The 24,625-nt window shown below is 34.8% G+C and overlaps 4 protein-coding genes across 4 annotated transcripts; 1 reads left to right on the top strand and 3 right to left on the bottom strand.

The window, feature by feature from the left end:
• Positions 1-5,650: 5,650 nt before the first annotated feature.
• On the top strand, positions 5,651-6,533 carry LOC141820684 (calmodulin-binding protein 25-like). The gene has a single exon (XM_074708051.1). It carries the CDS (start codon positions 5,713-5,715, stop codon positions 6,325-6,327), a length of 615 nt encoding a protein of 204 aa, XP_074564152.1. The 5' UTR covers positions 5,651-5,712; the 3' UTR covers positions 6,328-6,533.
• A 3,185-nt stretch (positions 6,534-9,718) lies between these two features.
• Positions 9,719-13,760, bottom strand: LOC141820532 (calmodulin-like). Its single transcript, XM_074707860.1, has 2 exons — positions 13,560-13,760; positions 9,719-10,287 (listed from the first exon to the last, which is right to left on the bottom strand). The coding sequence occupies exons 1-2, from the start codon at positions 13,633-13,635 to the stop codon at positions 9,914-9,916; spliced, it is 450 nt and encodes a 149-aa protein (XP_074563961.1). The 5' UTR covers positions 13,636-13,760; the 3' UTR covers positions 9,719-9,913.
• Positions 13,761-15,432: 1,672 nt separating this feature from the next.
• LOC141820757 (uncharacterized) lies at positions 15,433-18,340 on the bottom strand. Its single transcript, XM_074708121.1, has 5 exons — positions 18,114-18,340; positions 17,220-17,291; positions 15,993-16,136; positions 15,668-15,739; positions 15,433-15,538 (listed from the first exon to the last, which is right to left on the bottom strand). Exons 1-5 carry the CDS (start codon positions 18,338-18,340, stop codon positions 15,433-15,435), a joined length of 621 nt encoding a protein of 206 aa, XP_074564222.1.
• A 3,756-nt stretch (positions 18,341-22,096) lies between these two features.
• Positions 22,097-22,887, bottom strand: LOC141820531 (uncharacterized). The gene has a single exon (XM_074707857.1). It carries the CDS (start codon positions 22,804-22,806, stop codon positions 22,393-22,395), a length of 414 nt encoding a protein of 137 aa, XP_074563958.1. The 5' UTR covers positions 22,807-22,887; the 3' UTR covers positions 22,097-22,392.
• Between the last annotated feature and the right edge of the window lie 1,738 nt (positions 22,888-24,625).

The following is a 24,625-nucleotide window of genomic DNA, read 5'->3' as shown; positions in this document are numbered from 1 at the left end:
TTGATCAATATATTAGTTGCATGTTGAATATGTTAAAGTTGACTGAATACTTGACAGTCAATCAATATATTAGTTAATAAAAGAAAAATTCAAATGGATCATGATTAACCAGATATTTAGTAGGTGGAAGTCCAACGGTCAGTTGGCATGAGGCGTGAAGTCCTGACATATTAAGGTTGACAGAATGTTAGACAATAAGAAAGTTTTAATAGTAAAGGTTGATCGGATGCTAGACAACGATAAAGCCCCAACAAGTTAAGGTTGATCAGATGCTAGACAACGGGAAGCCTCAGTAGATCAAGGTTGATCAGATATTGAGCAAAGAAAGTCTTAGTAGGTTAAGATCAATCAGATACTAGACAAGATGAAAATTCAACCTTTGTCAGGTTGAAACATGAATATTAGTCGATTGATAGTATGTATCGATCAATCAATAGACTCAAAACTCTAAAATTGAGATTTGAGGTATTTTTTAAGATTTGTTACAGCAATTATGGATAGTAATTTGCTACAGTAATAATTGATTGAAAAACTTGACTGTTGGAGTGTATTAATCGCCTGATGTCACGGTTCAAGTGAACAAAGAATTCAAAACTTGATTGTGGCATTCGACTGATTAGGCAATGATGATGTCCATTTCACTTGCTTGGGTTTCTCTCTCGAACGCTTCTTATACTGAGGTTAAGGCGGAATGATGGTTGGCCAAACTCCGATGACTTGCGAAGGAATATACACATCAGGAATGGTCTGTAGGTCCCCAAGGATGTCCACATCTCCACAATGACATGATATTGTCCAGTTTGGACCTAAACCCTTATGACTTTGTTCTTGAACTCTCCCCAAAAGGCCTCATACCAATGGAGATATCTTTCATCATTTTAAACCCATGATCTTTTCCATGTATTTTAGATGTGAAATTATATTTACACCATTGTAACCCAACAATCCCCCCCTCAAACAAAGGACCACAGGCCCCCCTCAAACGGAAAGTCTCTGTTTGATGTTCGAATCCTCGACCCACCAGAACTTCCTGTCTCTCGATCCACCCAACCTACTAGGACTTTCCTATCTAGCTGCAATTAGGACTTCCTGCCCCGAGGTCCATCCGACCTACTAGGACTTTCCTACCTAGCTGCAACTAGGATTTCCTGCCCCTCGGTCCATCTGACCTATTAGGATTTTCTGCCTAGCCATAACTAAGACTTCCTGTTTGATGTCTGGTCCTTTTGATTCAGACATGGGAGCACCCACTTCCTTTGTTTAAGGTTCAACCCACATGGTTAGATCTGGATCATGACTCTTCCATTGGTTAGTCCGGTGAAGAGCGAGGTCTCATACCAATGGAGATATCTTTCATCCTTTTAAACTCATGATATTTTCCATGTGTTTTAGATGTGAGATTATGTTTGCACCCTTGCAACCCAACATGGTCAACTCTACCAGCGCGGGCACTCCGATGCTCAAGTTAGAACTAAAGCATAGCAAGGGAAAGTCATCCTGTTGCACGCAAAAGAAACAAGCATGAAACAAAGAGAAAACATAACAAGGAAGACTTGTTTCTGCGTGCGAGAAAAAAATCATTCTCTTGCTTATTCTTATCGGTTGTTATATATGGAATCTCTATGTAGGCATCCTTAGAGAGACAAGGGAATAGAGGAGTGGCAACCTCTAAGGCATGTATCCAAGGATGCCCTCGTGGGTAGCACACGTTTGTCTGCTCTCCTTCTGGAAGGATATTCGGGGGGTAATCATTTGGAGGGGGGAATCTCCATGTCCACTGTCACATACTCACTTGCTATTCATTTGTGGAAAAGTTAGGAGACCAAGGGGCGATAGCCATTGAAGAGAATCTCCACGTGGACAATGCTTGTCTGTCCAATATCCTAGAATTGCGACCTAGTACCAATCTGACTGAGTGCTACTAGGTTGTCCTAAAGGAGTTAAGTACTCGGGAAACATATCCCAAATGACTTTTTCGATCCCGAGTGGAAGGTCATTGCATACAAGTCCAATGCTCGAAGACATTGTCCTACTCAGTGCTCAGGAATGTTGTCATACTTCGTGCTCGGGGAAGTTGTCTCATTTTGGTGCTCGAAAATGCTATCATATTTAATACTCAGGGATGTTGCCTCTCTTTAGTGCTCAGGAATGTTGTCATATTTAGTGCTCAGAGATGCTAACGTCTTTGGGAAGTCTTTGGAACTGGGCTTGATCGGTCGAGAAGTGAGATCGACCACTAGAGAAATAACCTAGGTACCATCAGGCAACAATCGATTGATGATTTTGAACAGTCAACTAATGTTGAGGTGGATGGAACCATTGAGCTAACAAATCAGAGTAACCAAATCAGAGTAACGTTTAAATCTACAATTGATCAATTGACTAAAGAGTAATATCGATTGACTAATAGATGAAAATCAACCCGAATAATAACCCTATAAAAGAAGATTTTAAGGTGTTTTGAATATGTCTGTTCTTGAAGGTTTGGAGACGAAATATTATTGCATATTCTATCATCCAGAGGTAATCCAAAGTAATAAGAAAAACATCCAAAATAAAATTTTCACTTATAAAATTTATTTTACTTTAATTTCATTTGTATCTCTTTATTTTGTTATATTACATATTTTGTTATAAGAAATATGTTGAGAGAGATTTCTCCGCCTCCGAAAGATATTCGAGAAAAAGAAAATTAATGGTAATAATCCGCTAGTACTAGGCCTTGGACGACGTAGTCGTCTTGAAAGCGGTGAATCAAATAAAATCAATGTCTTTGTGTATTTTTTTATACTATTTTATTTTCCGTTGTATACTAACAAATTATAAATGAATATATGAAATTGAATTGAAACAATTGAATTTATTCATCCTCTTTAACTCGCATCACTTGAATGGTGATTGCTACCCAATGTAAATTTAATACTGACCTTAAGCAAGTAGTGATATTGGAGAAGGATGCAAATAAAAGTACCACGCACGGTAAGTAAACTATTGGCAGTCTCCTCAACCAGAAATGTAATTGATAGTGATTAAAAAAATAAAAGTTTATAGCATCAAGGGGTAGATTCATTCTTTAAATAGTCATTGTTGAGACACCTTTTCAATTCACCAAGATGTGTAATACAAATTTACTATGTAAAAGATATGAATAATTTAAGAAGACGGAGAGAATTATAATAAAATCATGTCATAATTTATAATTTAAGTGCATAGATACATAATATCATATGTAATTGTAATATATGATGTATAATGGTTTAATTTTTTGTATACCCTTGAGAATTGACGATTAATTAATGTAGTTTGTGTGAGTAAAAGATGACTTTTAAGAAAACATATTTACTTAATTATTCACAAAGGTAAATATGGAAGGATGGTTCTTTTCCGGCTAGCTTCGCGTACTTGGATTAATTAGATTCATATCAGCAAGTCAAACATACGTTGTGTCAGCCCACATTCCAACTTGGTCTAGTCTCGTTGAATTTTCGGTAGCTCAAGCACCTTCTAAAGCAGAGCATTCTGCCACTCAAGCACTTCCTTTAGCTGTTAGATGTTAGGATTCGTGCGAGATAACGGGTGAATAGCTTCAATGGTTTCGTTTTGATTTTGTAATCGTCTACAAAAGATTAATACGTAGCATAAATAAAATATACAACACAAGAACATATAAACACAAGACAAACTAATTTATTTAGTTCATCGGCTCCCAAGATGACTACGTTTAAGGTCTAGTCCTAATGATTATCTCATTATCATTTTTTTTCTCGGATACCTTTCGAAGGTAGAGAAGTCTCTTACAACTTGATTTCATAATAAATACAAGTATACAAAAATAAATGATTGTCTTGCTATAATTCAACTGTTTATATTTGTAGAACGACTATTTTTACCTCAGCAACAATCGATTGCTAAGATATAATAATCGATTGCTAAGACACAACAATTGATTGTTTGCTTTCAATCTAATTGGCTAGTTGATTTGCAAAGCTTTTGTTTGGCCAACACGGTTTGCCAATTAATTACTTACTACCAATCGATTGCTAGATCAACAACCCCCCTTTAAACTCTGAATTTTGCACTTTAGGGTTTAGCAATTGATTGCTACCCTTGTGTTAGCATTTTCGAAGTTGAAATTTCATATTGTCTAATATTCAATTGACCTCAATCTACCAAGACTTTCTTCACTCAACATCTGGTCACCTTTGACCAATCAAGACTTTTCATTGCTTAACACATTTGATCAATATTAACTAGTTGGAACTTCTCGTCTCATACCTAACATCTGGACAATTATGATCTGTTAGGACTTCCCTTGTCGCTAAGTATCCGGTCAACTATGACTCGCTTAGACTTTCTGTATCGTGTCAACTCTATATTGGATTTTCGATCATCAAGTATCTGGTCAACTACGACCCACTTGAACTCTTCTCCTCGTACCAAATGTTTGGTCCTCTATAATCCACTTAGACTTTCCATCTCATGCCAATGCCCTGTTGGACTTTCGATCATTAAATATCCGATCAACCATGACTCATTTGGACTTTTCTCATCGATCGTGTCAAGTGTTTGATCTTTCATGACCTACTTATATTTTTCATCGTTAAGTATTCAATCAACCTTGCCATATTTGACTTTTATTCATAATCAAGTATTCAATCCCGTATTCGACTCATCCCTCCGAACATCTTAGACTTCTCAAGCCTCCAAGAGACCATGGGGTCCCCGCCATCCCTAGGTATAGACGATGCTGACTATTGCAGGGCACAATTGGAGGAGATAGATCATAATTGGACAAGCAAGACACAATAATTATACAAGTAAGAAATCATAATTAGGCAAATCTTTATTAAGGAGGCACCGTAACAAGGTATGATCGATGTATGCAAATCCAAACCCTCATTGGACACTTGCGTGCATCGTACTACAAGAAATAATCACTTGTCCAAATCAAAAAGGGCCAATCATATAAAAGAGGTACAATACATAATGATAAAAATATTCAAACCTCTATTCAACTCAATTATCGGACATATTCGATAACCTATACATCCTCCCTCCAGGAAGAAGCTTCTATCGATATTGCCGTCCAAAAACAGGAGCAACGATCAAAGAAACCCCATGAAATAAAGAGACGAAGTTTCCATTTAAAGACAAAGTAACAAATCATGTCCTACTCAGCTTGCGGCCCCACTCGCACGTGGCCCACGCGCACAACATCGCCTCCTCTCCTTCCTGTCACCCTTTCCTCTCGACATTATGACGTCACTGCTGGCGCACTACCTCCTTTCTGGTTTGATACCCAAAACGCCACTACCTTTTTACCACAATTGCACCGACCACCCCTTGGCGCCCCTCCGGACACGATCGTAAATAAATAGAAAGGTCTGGCCAATTGCTTTCGGCAGTACGGGTGGCAGGATCGTAATATGGTGGCGGCCGTGCCAGCGGATGTACACGCATCGACGACTCGTTTTGACGGTCAACGTCATTATCCACACCCCTCTCATTTTAACATTTTGTTTTATTTTTTAAAAAATAACTGACTGCTACGCCGTTGGCCCGCAGTTACACCGATACCAGAAGCCGGGTGTACACGTGGCCGGGTCACCGCGCTTATTAAAGGCCCCCACACCCACTCCCGACGTCCCTCGCCTTCCTTCGATCGAATGCTCTGAGAGGGCGGAGAGAAGAAAGAAGGTTTGATCGTCGGCCATGGCGGACAACTGCTCCGTGCTCGATCCGTGGGTGTTCCGCTCGGAGCCGGCCTGGATGAGGGAGGCCTTCGCCCGCGACAACGAGGCGCTCACCCGCGCCCTCCAGATCTCGCTCTCGGATACCTCCTCTTCCGGCGCTGCCTCGCCCTCCGTCGCCACCTCCTCCTCCCCCTCCCTCCTCCAGCAGCAGCACCACCACCACCTCGCCCCCTCCGCGGCGCCCCTCCGCCCGCGGAACCACCCGCTCGGGCCCGCCTCCGCCGCCCGGGTCGCCAAGCGCAAGTCGCGAGCGTCCAAGCGATCGCCCACCACCTACATCAACACGGATCCGTCCAACTTCCGGGAGATGGTGCAGCGCGTCACCGGCGTCCAGCTGATCGGGGATCTGCCGCCGGACGTCGAGCCGTTGGTGAAGAAGCCCGAGCCGATCCGGCCCTCGCCGGCCCCCCGCGCCGCCTCCCCTCAACAAGCCTTCCTCCCCACGCTCGACACGTCGGCGCTATTGCTGGCCAACGGCGTCGGGCCGTTCGCCGCGTCGCCCGAACTCCCGGTTTTTGACGCCGACGCATTGTTCCCGGCCTTCCCCACCCTGGAGTCGTGGGGGGTCATGTAACGGGCGTTACATGCTGTTTATGTCCTTTTCCTTTTCCTTTTTTTTTACCAAAAAAATGCTGTGTACTTCTTCTTTTTTCCCATAACGTGTAGGCCGTTATGTTTTACATAACGTGTAGGCCGTTATGTACCACTAACCTACCGGCCACATCCGTTGCTGATGGTGCAGGAGCAGACAAGCCTAATTAATTGTGGTGGCTTCTAGAAGTCCAAGTTTTGACTCGTCGCCGTTCATTCGGCACGTTCGAGTAGCTACAGAGCTCAGCACCGAATCCTGCTGACGTTACGGTTACGCTAGAATGACGTACGTGATTAGGCTGCAAAAGCTGACTCGAGTCACTATTATTATACGTATAAAATTTTAATTTAGGTTCGCCCTCTTAGTTATGGTTAAGATGTTGTTCAATAGGTTGATAGTCAAACTAGACACACATGCCATGATTTATCACTATTATTGTACGTATAAAATTTTAATTTGGCTTAGACATGAGCATCCATATCGTCTTCCTTTGAGCCCAAGGCATAAGCATAATTAGGTGTTGTATGTTTTAATCATATTTTATCAGAAGTTTGTCGATAATATTGAATTAAAATAGTAAAGGGTTGAGTGTGACTCGACCTAATTTGGAAGATAGTGAATGTAACATAGCGAGAGGAGAATAACGATGGTCTTGTTGCCCAGTAGGGGCAATCATTTTATTTGTTTTAAATCATTGTGGTACACAACTTCAAAATTAGATGTAGTCCTTGCACCAATTTATTATTGTGCATTTTTTAAAGTTTGCGGTATCTTCATATTCTAATAATTTTTCATTCAAAATTTGGTCCGTGTACTCTTTGGCATCCTGCTATGGATTTAACTCTCAATTTCTAATAAAAAGTCATCTAAATCTATTTCAATTATTATTTTTAATAATTAAAATATCCAAACTTCATGAGATTTATCTTAGGGGACGTTGGGTTGGAGGTTATCGTGGATAACCTTGGTTTTCTATCCAAAGCTATCGACAATAACCTTATTTGATTCAGAGTACGATCGATTCTCAAGTAATGCAGCATCCAAGGGCAGAGCCACGTTAAAGCCTATCCTGGCTATAGCCTGAGGGCTCAATGGCGATGGAAAGGGAATAAATTTTGATTTACTATGGCAGAAAAGAAAAAAAAATGAAGATTAGCCCGAGTGGTGGCTCACAATTTGGGATCAGCCCTGATAAATCATCTGAGTTGGCTCCGCCATTGGGAACATCATCGTCACATCAATAAATGGATTATAACTTGGAAATGTGATTAACTTGGTAGCTTAACATTTTCTGTGATTCCGAAAGTTAACGAAATTTTTTTCTATGATTATCCTCTGATTTTAAAACAAAATTAATTGAAATGCACCGAGCAACCTAATTGAAATCGAGTTAATTAATTTAAATAAATTTTAATTTAAATATTATAAAATTTTAAAAAATAATTTATTTTAAATTAAAAAAAATAAAATTAATAAATTATATTTATTAATTTAATGAATTATTTTATTAAAATAATTATTTTAATGAATTATTTTATTAATATATATATATAATTATTTTAAATTTAAAAAATTAAATTAATGAATTATATTTATTAATTTAATAATTTATTTTATTAAAATAATTATTTTAACAAATTATTTTATTAAAAATATATAAATTTATTTTAAATTTAAAAAATTATAAATAAAGTATATTTATTTTTTATATATTATCAATTTATCATCATCATTTATAAATATTAATATTAAATATTTAATTAATTTAATTTAATTTATATATTATCAATTTATCAATCATTATAAATTGAATTATTAATTTAATTTAATTTATTCTACAAATAAAGTGAATAAATAATATAGTAAATATTAAATTGATTATGTTTTATTTCCTCCGAATAAATAAATTCAACCAAATAACATTTGGTTATATTTTATGCTTCTAACTTTAGTTAGTAATCACGTAATCAAGATTATATATATGATAACTTGAATCAGGACATTTGGTTGAAGTTATTATTGATATTCTTGGTTATCTGTCTAAGGTTATCAACGTTGTTTGGTTCAAGTTATAATCCCTAAGTAATACAACATCACCACCATATTAAAACATATTTTTTATTTATAACCTGGGAATGTGATTGTCTTGACAACCTAAAATTTTCTGTGATTTTGAAGATTAACGAAATTTTTTTTTATGATTATTCTTCGATTTTAAAACTGATTAAATTGAAATATACCATGAAACTTAATTAAACTAAGTGAATTAATTTAATAAATTTTAATTTAAATACTTATAAATTTAAAAGAGATAATTTATTTTAAATTAAGAAAATAAAAATAAGGAACCATATTTATTAATTTAATAAATTATTTTATTAAAATAAAATTAAAGAACTATATTTATTAATTTAATAAATTATTTTATTAAAATAATTATTTTAATGAATTATTTTATTAAAAAATATATATCTATTTTAAATTCTAAAAATAAAATTAATGAATTATATTTATTAATTTAATAAATGATTTTATTAAAAATATATATTTATAAATTTAAAATTATAATTTAATAAATTTTTTATTTAAATAATTATTTTATTAAAAATATATAAATTTATTTTAAATTTTAAAAATTAAATTAATAAATTATATTTATTAATTTAACAAATTATTTTATTAAAATAATTATTTTATTAAAAATATATAAATTTATTTTAAATTTTAAAAAATTATAAATAAATTATATTTATGTTTTTATATATTATCAATTTATTATCATCATTAATATTATTAATATTGATATTATTAATTTAATTTAATTTAATTTAAAAATAAATTAAATTAAAGATAATATAATAAATATTAAATTGATTATATTTTATTCTCTCTAAATAAATAAATTAAATAAAATAATATTAAATTATATTTTATATTTCATAACTTTGATTATGTTATTATCTCATAATATATAACATAATATATATATATATATATATATATATATGATAACTTAATCAAACATATTTATGCACACATTCACATGCATCACATTTACGGAGGCAACCAAGCAACTATTATTTGTCATTTTGCAATTTGTGCTTACACAAACCAACGTCGGTACTAAATGGTCTTAAATAGTTGACAGTCAATTCCAATGGTTCATTGCACTTTTCTGTATCTACGTTAAGCATTCTCTTATTATCGAATTGTTAAACCTATTAAATACACGGCTTTCGGATCACAAAAAATTACAGTTACAATACTATTAATCGAAGTGTACCATGATTTGTTCCAATATTGTAAAAGTTGGAACAAGAAATCCATGCACGACAGATTTACAGATTTTCAAACCACTCCATACAATCGAACAAACAGTCAAGAGAGGAGAGATGCACTAGAAACAACCATCAAAAGTCTAACTGAACCACCACTGCTGAAAGGAAAAGCGACGCTAGTATTTAGTTTCACAACCACAGCTATTGAGATAAGGACCGAGGAGGTATACTGATTTTTTTACAATTCATTCACCACTGGATTTCCTCGGTTTTTCTTTCATAGTGGAAACTCACTTGGCCATCATGACTTTGACAAATTCATCATAGTTGATCTGGCCATCACCATCAACATCAGCTTCACGTATCATTTCAACGACTTCCTCATCGGTAAGCTTCTCTCCAAGATTGGTCATGACATGACGAAGTTCAGCAGCAGAGATGAAGCCATTTTGGTCCTTGTCAAACACTCTGAATGCCTCCTTTAGTTCCTCCTCTGAATCTGTATCCTTCATCTTGCGAGCCATCAAATTAAGAAACTCAGGGAAGTCGATTGTACCGTTTCCATCGGCATCAACTTCATTTAGCATGTCTTGAAGTTCAGCTTCTGTAGGGTTCTGACCCAATGAACGCATGACAGTTCCAAGCTCTTTGGTTGTGATGCAGCCTGTAGAAATTCCCCGAGGGAGAACATGGTCAATATACAGCACACGTGAAATTTATTTTCTTACTTCACCTTGATAAATAAATAGTTTCCAAAAAGATCTCATAACTTAAATACTTCCAATACAATCTGCCTTTCAGCAAATTAGATTTTTTCAAGTCATGTTCAGGCAAAACAGGAATATGACTTAAATACTGTACAGACAAGAGCAAAAAGAAACAAACGAAAAGGTTAAGATTCAGTCAAGCTTCTCAGGCAATCATCTACTTGATCATTTAAGTACCAAAGTAGGACTGGTAGCTATAGCAGAACATAAACCTACGTGCTCAGAATCATGATTTTTCAAACTGAAAGTCTGAAAATGAAGTCCATAAATAACCTGGAAACTAGAAGGATGGAAACGAAGTTTAGAAATTATCTTTTCTAAGAACAAGTTAACAAAATTCTTCAACATCAAGATTAACCAGCAATCATGTAGCCACTATAGTAATTTTCTTCCAGGAAAAGAGCTTTACGCTGTAATGGCAAAACATAATCATAGAGGGAACTAAATTGAGGTAAATTATTAGTTTAGCATGCGGACTGGTAGATTGCACATCAGAACGAACAAAAAGCTCTGGTAGACTACCAAAACTGTGTTAATTTTTTGCGAGTAAAGGTTTGCTCATGCTCACCTTGTTTTTATGGCATTTACTATTACACTTCAACAGATCACATAATGGATTTATTGTCTCATATCACTAGGTTGGTTAACTTTGGAGCTCTTGTATGCATCTTGACAAAGTTATAAACACACTTTTCAATTTGGACTTCAAATGGAATCTGAGAGCGCAGACTCAACCACATCAGTATTTACATTCCCTATATGATGATCCAATAGACCATCAACTCCATGGCAACTTTTTGGACATCACATCCTAACAAAATATTTTGGCCACAGGATTTGAAAATTAGGTTATACAATATAAAGTAATAATTGTGCCCCACTTGCTCTTTCCTTCAGATGTGTGAAGCACCCCATTTGTGAAAGCCACAAAAGATGCAATAAAACATGTAGAAAATGATTAGTATGCACAAACACATAACATATTATTTAACTCCTTAGCGATGCAGATTGGACCCAAACCTTTTATAAAAAGTCCACTTAAAATTCTAGTATACTACTGGTAGTTTTGTGTTTTTTCTGTTAGAGCTTTTGGCATAAATGCAATGTTGATGTCTTATCAAAAGTTCATGATTATGGCATGCAAGAAGATACATCTCGAGTGTTGAGTACCACATGTAATGCCCATTATGCCATAAGTATGACAATACACTAGGTTAAGCCGAATTTGCAAGAATTCCAGATAAAATTGTTGACAACTTGGATTCCCAAGCACATGATCTCCAAAATACATGTCCTAGCAATTGGTATCAGCCATATGTTGTGGACAATACAATAATGAGAAGAATGCATAATGAATTTTCTCCTATGCAAGGAGAGATTTGCATCACTATGCGGAGGTTATATTCTCTTCCGGCAATCCACTATTGTCACATTATGTTCCTCCTATCAAATTTACATCTTGGTAACAGATTAAAATTTTAGAAAATACTAGACTTTGTTGTTTCATTGTTAAAAGAGAGACTAACATAGATCCATTAAGCCTTTATCCAACCAAAAGAGCAAGCAGTAACTACAATTAACAAATAAATTAAATTTGATTTTTCAACTCATGGAAATGTTTAATGATTAGATGGTTGATAGGTTAGATAGGCTACTACACATCTATAAGATAAAAGAGAAAAAAAAAAGTTTAGATAGCTAAGATAGACTATGTGAAAATTCAACAAGTTTAATACTATCTCACCGACTAACAGTAAGATAAAATTTCCAAGTTTAGCACATCTCATATCATAGGCTATCATCATGTGGACTTCTAATGCTAGCTGAATAATTTAAAAAACCTCGAAAGCAATTTAATGTAGAAGGATTGTTAAGATTGATATTTTAGTTATGAGATACATATTACAATGATATTTACATAATACCAAATAATCAAACAATCAATAGTTGGTCTTTTCCTTTGTGGCAGTCTTCCTTCCTCAAGTCAAACATAAGCAGTAAAGAAGCCACCAGCTAAGTACACACCATTCCATTTGGATGCATGGACAACAAAGGTGACTAGTCACTTATACTTACTGAAGAGAACATCAGAGAGAATATTTTCCTATTAGAAATGAAACATCAAACACAAAAAGCATATAAATGATGGATTTAACTAGAATGGGTTCCTACTAGCTAGCTTTGTCTCCCAAATTCTGTTAACTCAAAAATGATATATAATTTCATAGTGGAACCAACAAAACCGTTTATATGAATTGGAATTGGTCTCGCCTAGTCATACTTTAACCTGAGCCAGTTCTCAAATTTTAGAAGGCTCAACTATCTTTTGTAGCAATGCCAATGAGTGCTATCATTTTTCTTTATTCTTTGTTTTCTATTTCTCATTCCTCCAGAGTGTTAGAGACAAAGACAAGGTTTATCATCATCATGGCAGATAGAAGAATCGACCTAGGTTGTACTAGAGGTATAGGGTTGGATCAAACCCACAAAAAGGTGGAGTTTAGCCTTACAAAAGACAATAGTCATCTCCAAATTCATCTTTCAAACATACCTCCAACAATTTAAAACGAGAATCATGCTTATGTAATCTTATACTAACACAGCTAGATTCTCTTAGTTTTCATTAATTTTAGTTGCGTTTTGTGTGTGTGTTTTTTCTAAGATAAATACTTGTTGGCATGTTAGGGCGCAATTTGAACAGCGAATCTAAACATCTCACGAGAGGCTCAAATTTGAGAAAATTATCTATACCACAAGATACAACAAAGGCGGACTCATTTACCAGCAACGATGATGAGAAATCATATCTGTCGTCCCAACTCCCAACTCTCTTGATCAGTGAAAAAGAACAAAAAAAAAGAAAGGAAAATCAATCCCTATTCACAACTAAGAATAAACTAGCTGAATGAACCATTCATCCTGTCTGGTCACAGAATCATGCAATCCTAATTTCCAAAAAGAAAAACCATGACATCCTAACAAAAGGAACGTTATATGTCTTCCAATCATCAAATCTCAAAACAATAACAATAATCGAGGTGGTGAAGACAAGCCGACTAGAGAGAATAGCAGCGCCCGCAATAAGTAGGGGAAAAAAAGAAAGAAAGTTTTGGTACAGATCTAGCAGATGAGATCCAAAAAAAAAAAATTGAGATTCCGAGGGTTTAACCATCGCCATCCTTGTCGAACAAGCTGAAGGCCTCCTTGAACTCGGCGATCTGTTCGTCGGTGAGCTGCTCCGTCATGCCTCCTGCGCTATCGGCCGAACCCGCGACCGGTGAAGAAAACAGAGACCGACAAAGAAGAAGAAAGAAGAGATGACGCGAGCGTCTGATGCCCTCGAGCTCTACTTCACCTTGCCAACGACTTCGAGCCACCGAACCGCCAGTCAACCGAACAGGCCCACGACAGCTATACGATTTCGAGGAAGTGCGATCTGGGCCCTAATCAAGTGCCTAGTTAAATAATTTAAATAAATTAGATTAAAATTATATCAATTTATTTTAAAATAAATTTAGATGGATCGTGATCAGGCCTACAATCTGAATAGATCGATCTGTAATAAACTTGAATTGGTTTTGAATTGAAAAAGATTATTTTTTTTAAATTTAAAATTAAAATAAAAAATTTAATGAATTAATAAGTATGATTCATCAAAATTGTAATCTAAATTTAAAAATTCAATTTGACTTATTTAAATTATAATTCTAATTTAAAATTTTTAATATTTTTCTAATCTACCAAATTGATGGACTGATCCATGTCATCTAGTCATATGATAAATTTTTAATTGGTTGATCCATCCCGTTATAAATGATAGTTCTATTTGAGAACAAGTGAAACGTTGAAAGATGCCATTTTTATGTAAAACTTGATGTATGTAATGTTGGAAATTTTGAATTAAAAATAGATAACGAATTTAATTCTACATTGAAAATTTTATGACGATGAGATTAATTTATAATAAATTATAAATTTGCTATTGCGAATAAGAATAAAATCAGAAATTTCATACTGGGGAGAGGGCAACCGTATTGTTATACTTTCTACATTAAAAAATTATCCCTGGGCTCCGTCTCCAATTGTGAATACTTTCTCATCGATGCATATATGAGGACAACAATTTAGAAAACTTCATATATATTTAATCTTTTTGTTATGAATCTCATCCACATATAAATATGAAATACAATTTTAAAAAACAATGTGAGATCTTTATTAAGAAAGAATGATTATACATGAATTCCTTATGGATGACTTAACAAATCACCATCTTTTAGCTTCGAGATTTCCGTGCACATCTTGATAATCACATCATTAAAATTATGAAAAATAAAATATAACTTAATATTATAGGGAATAAAATATAATCTAAAATGAATCACAAATGCCCCAACTTCAAATTTCGTTGCATTAACATAACTTTTATTGAGACCAAGCTTCATTCAGACTTATTTAGATACGCATGCAAATAGAAATCCAAGGTACGATTATAAGATAGATTTCACCTTCATCTAAAGCTTTAGTCCAATCACACACCTCGTTGCCATCGACCATAATCAAACCCTTTTTTCAAAACTGCACATAACGAAAGTAAACAGTCAAGGAGGTATGCAACATACGAAGCAAAGAAAAAAAATTACAACTTAAAACCCATCCAAAGGACAAACATAAGATTAGATCGCAGGTTGTAGGTTCATGAGATTCCAATCCAATTACCATCCTATCTGAGATTGGAATCATTCAGACAACCTATTTCTCACAGGTTCAAGTCGTGAAAATAACATATTACAATACAGGCCTTTCTAAGCCCGCATTGACAGGATCTTCATGATTTATCTTGGGAGAACCTTTTTTTGTTGATTTAATCAAATTTTCTTCCTAATTCAACGTTATAAATAACAATGCACCGCCTCTAGTTATATATGAGAACTGACACTCATTCGCATTATTTTCTTAGCTTACCGAGTAGCAAGAGTATATCTTAGGTCCAAACAATGAATATGCACGTAGTAGAGAACTATAGATCCATATAATAATGACTATTCAAAAGAAATATTGAGAACAAGGTGGTACTTGTTTAAGGAGAACTGTTCAAATCGACTAGTAGTTGGAATTGGGCGACCAAGGTCATTGTTTGATACATTCCTGAAAGCAACAAAAATGTGAACACTGTATTAGAAAAAATAAGTATTGTAGGGAATAAAAAATGTCTATTAAACCTAGTCTTGCAGTGAATAAATTAATGTATATTCAAACCAAAATCGTAGTACTTACAAAACCATGAGATTAGGATTTTCAAGAATTTCCCGTGGAACATGACCAGTCAAATGGTTATTGTTGAGCCGTCTGGAAAACAATAATCTAAATGTATTAGTTTGATAGTTGTACAAATAGACGGTGAACATCCTTAAAAAACTACAGGAAGATATAATTTTCTACAACTTAAAACTATAAATACCGGATATCAGGAACACTATTCAATTAACTTAACCATAAGTTAATGATATATCTATTTAGTATGATCCCACCGACAATATAAAATAGTTATTTGATGGATGGTTTTCATAACAAAATCAAAGCTGAAAAAATGATGACTTACAAGAACAATAGACGTTTCAGGTTCCCTAATGTTGGAGGGATGGCACCAGAGATATTGTTATAATACAAATCCAGGCTAATAAGATTCTTCAAGTTACCTAATTCTGCTGGTATTGTTCCTTGAATGTTGTTATGGTAGAGTTCCCTACATTAGTAGTAATATAAAGTATTATAGACTTTGGCTAATATTGAGAAGTATTAGTTTGCTCAACCATAAATATGCCGAAGAAAAGCACAATACTTTAAGAAGATCATGACAATGTTCTTCATTATCAAAGAACTAGAGTGAAATTTCATCCAGAAACTATGATAAATTCTATGGCATCTAACATGCAGCTCAAGTAGGAAATATTTGAAGCTTATCAACCATAAGTTTATGGAATTCTTATCGATACTTGTTCCACCAGAAACTTCACATGAATCTTGTTTTACATGTGAAATTAAACTAGTATCAGTTAAAATGAACCAAAATAAAACTACAAAGGTCAGAAAGAGGCAAATAAGCCTTATTTACTGAATTCTACTTGATTCAATGCTCACCGATATATCATCAAGAAAAACCAATCTAAGTTAGTGAGAATGATCAAATACTATTTTACTTCCCAATAATCATCAATAGATGATCCAAAACCTCTTCATCCAAATCTCATAATCCAAAAACATGATTAACTACATGTCTAAACTCTAAAGCTATAGTTTAGGCTATAGATATGGAAATGGAATGGATACCTGCCCTGATTCATCTTAGTTTCTATATAAATAGAAGTGGATCATCTTGTAGTATAATATAGATTGTTTGCCTGTTGAAAAGAATGTGCCATCTATCTAGGGCTAGTGCACTCAGATTTTCAGGTCATGACTTCCTCTCTCATGTGGTAAATGACAAAAAGAAATCTAAGTGGTAACTTAATTGATCGATATGTTCTCTCATGTTCCTACCATATCTAGATGTTTGTATATATGTGATAATAACTGAAGTAAAACTAATATAACTCCCAACTTCAGTTCCTTTATGCATACAAGCTAAGGATGAAAGAATGATTCATACACAAACTAGACATCATTAATATATGGAACCAAATAACTAAACAGAATTTCGAATGAAAACTTTCACAAGCATGCTTGAACCACATTCAGATAAATAGGGAAATAATAAACAGAATGAAAAACATAGGAACTAAGACTGGCACGTCAACTATAAAATCACAGCTAAAGACATGATTCTTACAAATATTGTAGGAATTCAATATTTCCAAGTTCTGGAACAAGATGACCAGATAAATTTGAATATACCAAGTCCCTGTAAAAAGCACTACGTGAATAACCAAAAATATGAATTATGAGAATCAACATACAGCAAAAAAACAAAATTAGTATATTAAAGTCTGATTTGAAATGTTAGATCTGATACCAATAAATTGAAATAACTGCTCAAACTTGTAATTTTTGCACCTACTACTTTGAGATTTAGATTAAGGAGACACACCATCTAAAACTTAATGTTGCATTTTTGAGGAGGTTGTAGTCATACAAATAATGACTACCAAAGAGTAAGACACAAAACATATACTTTCAACAAATTCAGAAAAAGAAAATTGCTGTATTTTCCCCCTTCTCGTACATTTCAATTATTCAAAACTTCATAAGTTAAAGAGGATTTTTGCACCTTTGCCAAGTTTCACATGCACAAAACATACGGCTACCATTGAACTTCTGCAATATTTTCATTGTACCAGTGAGAAACTCAATAATCAGAGAGATGGTGCACATGCATAATCTCAAGATTGTTAGAGATCATCGAATTTCAATATCATGATGCCACAAACTCTTTTTACATGAAAAGTGCAATACAAAACCATATAAACGCTGCCATTTCAAATTTATACTTATATTCCTAAAGTCCCTCCCATCAAGATTGCCAAGATAAATTACAAAATTTAAAAAATCGTTTAAACCTTGAAGCCGATCAAAAGATTTAATGGTTGATTAGCAACTCAATGAACCCACAGACATGCCTACCCATCTTACTCCATCCCATCGTGAGAAAGTTCCAAATTTTAGAGAAATCAAAAGATAACTTAAAAAGTCGACAGGAAAACAAAAAAAGCTAAAAAATGCATACACTCGCGTGACGCGATTTTCTTGGTTGCAAGTGATGTGGAACCAAGTGCACGGAGTAGCAATCGTCGCGTCCCAGCTCTCGAGCATCCTGTCAGGATCCGAGAGACTCTGTCGTAACGCGACCAGAGCGTCGGCGTCGGAGTTGGAGATGACCAACGGCGGCAGCAGCAAAGCCGCCGCCAGGGCAACTGCTAGGATTCCTGTCGTTACATCCCCAGCGATGGCCATGGCGCCTCCCTCAGGAAAAAGACTGGCACTGACCAGGATCTGGAGTTGGAGGTGGGTTTTGGTAGGAATTCGAAGGCGCTGAGGGAAGTAAAAGCAGTGAGTTATAAAGAGCAGGTTGCAGGGAAAAGATTCGCACTGACTAGTGTCCAAAAGTGCACTTTTTTTCTAAAAATGTTTTTTCATCTATTTTAGTCTAAATTAAAAATAAAAATAATAATAAATACAGTGAGTTACAAAGGAAGGTGTTGAGAATTTCCAAAGTTGCACGTAAGTATTGAGAATTTTTTAAAGGTGCACTCTTTGCTAAAATATTTTTTTTACATCTATTTCAGTCCTAAGTTAAAATAAAAAAATAATTTTTTTAACCTTCATGAGGAATTGAGGATTGAATAACCTGATTTTTTTAACGAATAATTTTTAAAGTATGTCAAATGAGAGAATATAGAATTTAAGTTAGGAAATCTCATTCATATTTTAACATGAGAAGAGGAACGAAGAAGGATTCTTAGGCTAAGGTTTAGCCTAACTTAAACACATGGTTAAACATATCAAAAAGGGATAGATTATTAATGCAATCAATCTCTGATCAAAATTGACCAAGTTGACCAAGCTCAAGTTACCTCGAGTTGAAGTTTTGATATTTGATAAATATGTTAAGTTGATTGAGCGAAAAGTCAAGTATATCAAGGTTGATTGGATACTTGATACAATACAAAAAGTTCAAGTGAGTTATTGGTGATCGGACACTTGACAGTCGGAAGTCCAACATAGAGTTGACACAAGACAGAAAGTTCAAGTGGATGGTGGACGGAACACTTGGTGGTGGTGATGGAAGTCCTAGCAAGTTAAGGTTGTTCAAATGTTAGGCAATAATGAAACCTCAGCAAATTAAGGTTGATTGGATGCTAGGAAGTGATAACATCCCAGTAGGTCAAGGCTGATCAAATGTTAAACAATGATGAAATCTTGGTAGGTCAAAGTTGACTAGATGCTAAGCCGAAAAATCTCGATGAGTCAAAATTGATTAAATGTTGAGCAAAAGAAATCTTGGTAGGTTATCAATCGGATACCAAGCAAGATGAGAATTCAACTTAGTAAAGTTGAAATAGGAGAGTATTAGTCGATTGATAGAGCATATCGATCGATGAACTGTAAACTTCGAAATTTAGATTTTAAGGTATTTTCAAGATTTGTTATAGTAATTAGGGTTTCTAACTAAGGTTGCTACAATATTCATGATTTATTGTAAACCCTAAAACCTAAAAATTAAAGCTTTCTATAGTAATTAGGGTTGCTACATTAACTTTGGATTTGCTATAGTGATCATGTTTAGGATTATTGTTATTTGCTACAATACCAATCAATTGATGAGTTCCAACAATTGATTAGTGACACTATAGCAACGAACATAATGTTTCTGAATCGATTGGTTGATTTGACTGGAGGCAAACAATCAATTGGTAGGTGAAAAAGAGTTGTTCTGTTGGTTTAAATGGTCGAATTCGATGGCAATCAATTGGTGAAGTCTAGCAATCGATTGCTAGGTAAAAATTAGCTCGAAGAGCAGCTTAATAAAAAGGATTTGGAGGAGGTTTCTCGTTGTCGAATCTTGAGGGGTTAGAGGTGAAGTGTTGCTATATTTCCAACCATCAGTAGGCTATCCAAAGCAACAAGCAAGCTTCCAAAGTAAAATTTTCATATGTAAAGTTTATTTTACTTTCATTTGCTTTTGTATTTATCTTTCTTGTTGTATTCTTATAAGAACAAGATTATAAGAGACTTATTTACCTCCGCAAGATATCCAAAAAGAAAAAGATTCTAATGGAGGGAGATCGTTAGAAATAGTATCTTAGATTAGTTATCTCAAGGAGACGGATACCAAATAAATTTTGAAGTTGTGCATGTGACATCAAGTTTGATTCAAGAATTCTGCTATGTACGTAATCAAACGATGAACACAAGATTAAAATGAGAAATGATCGAAGCTATTCATCCCCCTCTAACTTGCATAAGTCATAACTATCAACACTTTGGGGAGTCTTTGCTAGAGTCTCCCAAGCTTCCTTTGAAATAGTAGCATCAGTCACCTTCTCAAACATTAAATCATCCAAATATTAATGAATGAGGATAAGGGCCTATATATTGATCTTTCATCCTATCTTTGATAAACCATTCTTCTCTACTTGAGATAAGTCCTCTTTATTTTGAGGGTTCTTCTTGTCTTTCTCTACAACCCCCACACATCTTGAGAGCCCACAAAAACTTTCATCTTGAGATTCCATGTCTCATAATTCTCCTCCGTGAGCGAGAGAATTAAAAAGAAGCAATGTTATTATTGGTCATCTATCAAGAGTTATAGGCTCACCAAATTCGCTCTGATACTATTTTGTTAGAGAGAAAGAGGATAAAATTGAGAGTGTGAGAGGATATAACCTTCTTCTCTATATTTTTTTATATTTCACTTCAATAAAGGTGAAATCCGCCATCCCAACCCCACACAGTTGGCCCCACAAATTGTATTTCAAATGCAAGTACATGGAGGTATTTATACATACAAGAGAACAATATCTAGGTACTCCTCTAGATGAATAAATATTAATTTTCTAAACTCACATTCAATGAATGTGATAGAAGATGAAATACTTATTTACTCTTATTCAAGATACAATGAATATATTCTACCCATTCATATTCATATCTAGAATAGTTTAACTTTATATTTTCAACAAGTCCTGCCTGCCCTAGCACATGTGTGTGTACCTGATCAAGTCAATTCATGCTCATGCATACTTGGTCAATGGTAGCAACGGCAAAATGCCTACATTGGTGAGGCAATAAGTGTGGCCGATGAGATTGGACAAGTGCTTTCGGGGGTCACCATCTATAGTATGGTGATTTGAATGAAACAAACAACAAACTAGAGCAATATTTTGAATATATTTTGCAAATCTATTCCATGGTGACCAACTCGACTATATCCTAAAAATATTAATTTATCAATTTGTCAAATTTATCAAGAGAGCTTAAAATCGAGAAGGATACACATGAGGCAAGATAGTCACAATTGAGATTTAGAAGGTGGTCTTTCGGATAGGATGAAGGGAAAAAAAAAACTTACAACATATGCATAAATGGTTGATTTTTCTTTTTAATAAAAATAGACTTATCATGTATATCTAATTGTACAATGTTCAATAAAAATTAGTATTTTTTAAAAAATATCTCATGTAGCTTTAATATGTATACACTAAATTATTTAATTTTTTTTATAGTAGGCTAAAAATAAAATAAAATGGTGTATTTCTAAAGAAAAGTTTTGGATGTGAAAGACTATTAATTATAACTTTAGATCTTTATAAATTCGGCTACATTTCCAATTTAATTTAAAGTATTAATTACTTCATAAAGTTGAAGATCTTAAATTAATATTATAATAATTTATTTTCTTATATAAATGAGTAAGATATTATAATCATCAGGAAGGTGGTTGAGAAGATATTGAAAAGTCGAAGAGGGCCACTTTGCAAGTAAATTAAAACAAAGAAGTACGTTCAGTCAGCGAGAAGTACAAAAACTAAGAGTCTTTAAGCGAACTTCTATTGCATTATCTCGACATGTTATTGATATTAATAAATGGTTTCCATTTGTTTTTTTTTTATTTACAGAGAGTGCGATTCAATAAGTTTCTTAGTTGTCTAGTTAATTAAAAGCTAAGGAAGAGGCTTACAGTTATTGTCTTTTACCTTGCAAATTAAATTACAATACATATCATATCGCATTCTTAGATATTTTGTGTCTCCAAATTAAGATACAAGCCTCAGTTACTAAAATTGTAAAATGTGCATCGTTTTTTTTTTTTTCAGAAAAGTGATTATGAATACTAAAGAAGGAAAAAAGAAATCCAGCAAACTGTAAGCAAACGGTTTCCTATACACATGAGGAGCACAACCACATCGTTACCTCGGGAGATCTCGTATTTAGATTTGACTGTATACCTGCAGAATCGATCTATAGATTCTGTCGTTTATATAGTCTCCAGTTGCGCACTTGATTCAGTGACGGGTGCAGCTCCCAAAGTCGGCCATTTGAGGTTCATAGTACGGTGGCGCCGCCGCCGACAAGAATCCCCAGAAGTTCTCCAGCATCTGCGCGTCGAAGCCCCCGCCGAACACTTCGCTCGGAGCCACCAAACTGTTGCAGGGATCCACTGACATCGACGTTGTCGTCGATCCAGTAGCGCCGTCAGACGGCCGCAAGAAAGCCGGCGGCGGTTCGGCGACAGAGGCGGCGGAAGCGATGGCGTCGACGTCGGAGTCCCGGCCGGTGAGCTTCTGCACGAGGGCGCGGAAGGTAGCGGCGCTGGCGGTGACCCTCATGGGGTTGGAGATGTAGACGACCTTGACGGGCTTCTTCTTGGCGATCGACCGGCCGAGGCACTTGCGATGGGCACCAAGTATTTCCTCCATGTGGCTGATCGATAGGAGAAGGAAGGGAGTTGGGAGCTTTATAGGGCCGAGCTGAGGTTGTGCCGTCGCCGCCGGAGCACTGGCTGCTGCTTCCTGGAAGCAATGAGATTGGGAGGAGACTAGCTAATTAATAAACAAAATAAAAAGGATATTTTTGTCAAGGAGTGGACAGATCGAGAGGTGTAGAACAATTAATGAATTAGACGTCAATGATTGCTGCTGCGTGGCGTGGCGTAGCGTAGCGTGGCGTGACCTGCCTTCCAGGAAGATCAGTAGCTGGGGATGATCAGGGTCAACGTACTCAAGCAGATATTAAATTGAGGATTGTGATATATTAGTCAAATTGATTAAGCTAATTGAGTTAGCAACCAATTTTGAATTGAAATAATCAAACGAGATCTTAAAACCATATATATATTGAACATATATATAGTTAAGTTAGTTGAAATATTAGGTTAATAAAAAGCTAAACATGTGTTGAAGAAATTTTTTTTTTCACATTTTACTCGTAATTTCTTCCTATTCCATTCACAGATTACTCGTAATTACTCGAAATTTTTTATTGCTACTGTTGCAAAGTTTGGGAGACACACATATTTGTTTATTATAAGGGATGTTTTAGCTTCATAATGGGTTTAAGTTGAAATAAAATTTAAGCGAAGTCATTATTCACGCATCACATGTGATCGCATTAATGATATCCGCGTAATTTCAGCATAAAATTTAAAATAATTTTGTGTGATACATAAAGTAGCATACAAATAAATAAAAAAACATATTCTAGTTATTATTTTTCACCAAAAATATTTTCATTGTAGCTGACAGCAGAAAAACTACTATACGTACGGTAGTTGTCTCACTAACTTTATTTCGACAAAGACAATAAAATGTATTAATATTAAGGTGATGGAGGAGTGTGAAACTTTGTCTCTGGCTTTGTCCTTAATCAAGGCGACATTTTCCCATTTCTTTGTTGTTTAATTAAGCAGCTCTCGGCCAAAGCAAAGTTTTAATGACTGAAAGAGACAGACTTATACGTCTGGATTCTGTGAACTCCAGTAATCTGTACGTGGCCACAGCGTATAAGCCATAGGCTCAGTGTTTTTACTTGAACTGATGCATTCATCTGTTCTGTCTCTATCGATGCGACTGCTCAACAAATATTTATTTATTTATCTTGAAAAAATACTTTAAATTTTTGCTGACAAAGTCAAGGTCTGAGAAAGAAACAACAACAGGAAACTGCAAAGTTTTCCACACTTTGTCAAGGAAGTTTTCGATCGCCTGAATCACTTCAACTCCACATGCTTATCTTCTTTGAATGTGGAAGCACCGGTGGTTGTTTCTCTTCTCTTTCCTTGGAATTACTGCGACTGCTGTGACAGGAAGTTTCATGTGAGAATCGTATGATAATATTAAAAGTATTTGTCTAAATCAAGAGGAGCTTTCATGTGATACTAGAATGGAGCTCCTTTTTGGCGTTTTGGCTTGTTTTTATTTATCTCTTTGAATTTTTTTCTTTGTTAATTATTGGAGATAATCACATGCATTAAATTAATTTTCTGGTAAGTGAAGGACTTGTCTTGTTTTGATTGGCTGTTTTGTTTATTTATTTTCTTTTTTTTGGCTGTCAGTGGCTTGAAATGCATGGTAATTGTTTTGTCTTGGAGCGTCCATAATAAAAAGATATTTCCTGTGATTAAAAGTGCAAGTGTATAAGAAATTATTTAAATAAAAGATAATAAACAATATTTGGAAAGAATATATAACTAGTTAATGCAATTTAGGCGGTTCATTTGTAATAATATAAATTAAATAT

The sequence above is a fragment of the Curcuma longa genome, unplaced genomic scaffold (assembly GCF_044706935.1).
Source record: "Curcuma longa cultivar G26 ecotype Majalengka, Jawa Barat unplaced genomic scaffold, ITB_CL_G26_1.1 utg509_np1212_2302976_RagTag, whole genome shotgun sequence".
NCBI classification, from domain to species: Eukaryota; Viridiplantae; Streptophyta; class Magnoliopsida; order Zingiberales; family Zingiberaceae; genus Curcuma; species Curcuma longa.
This window is presented reverse-complemented; position numbering and strand designations above follow the sequence as displayed.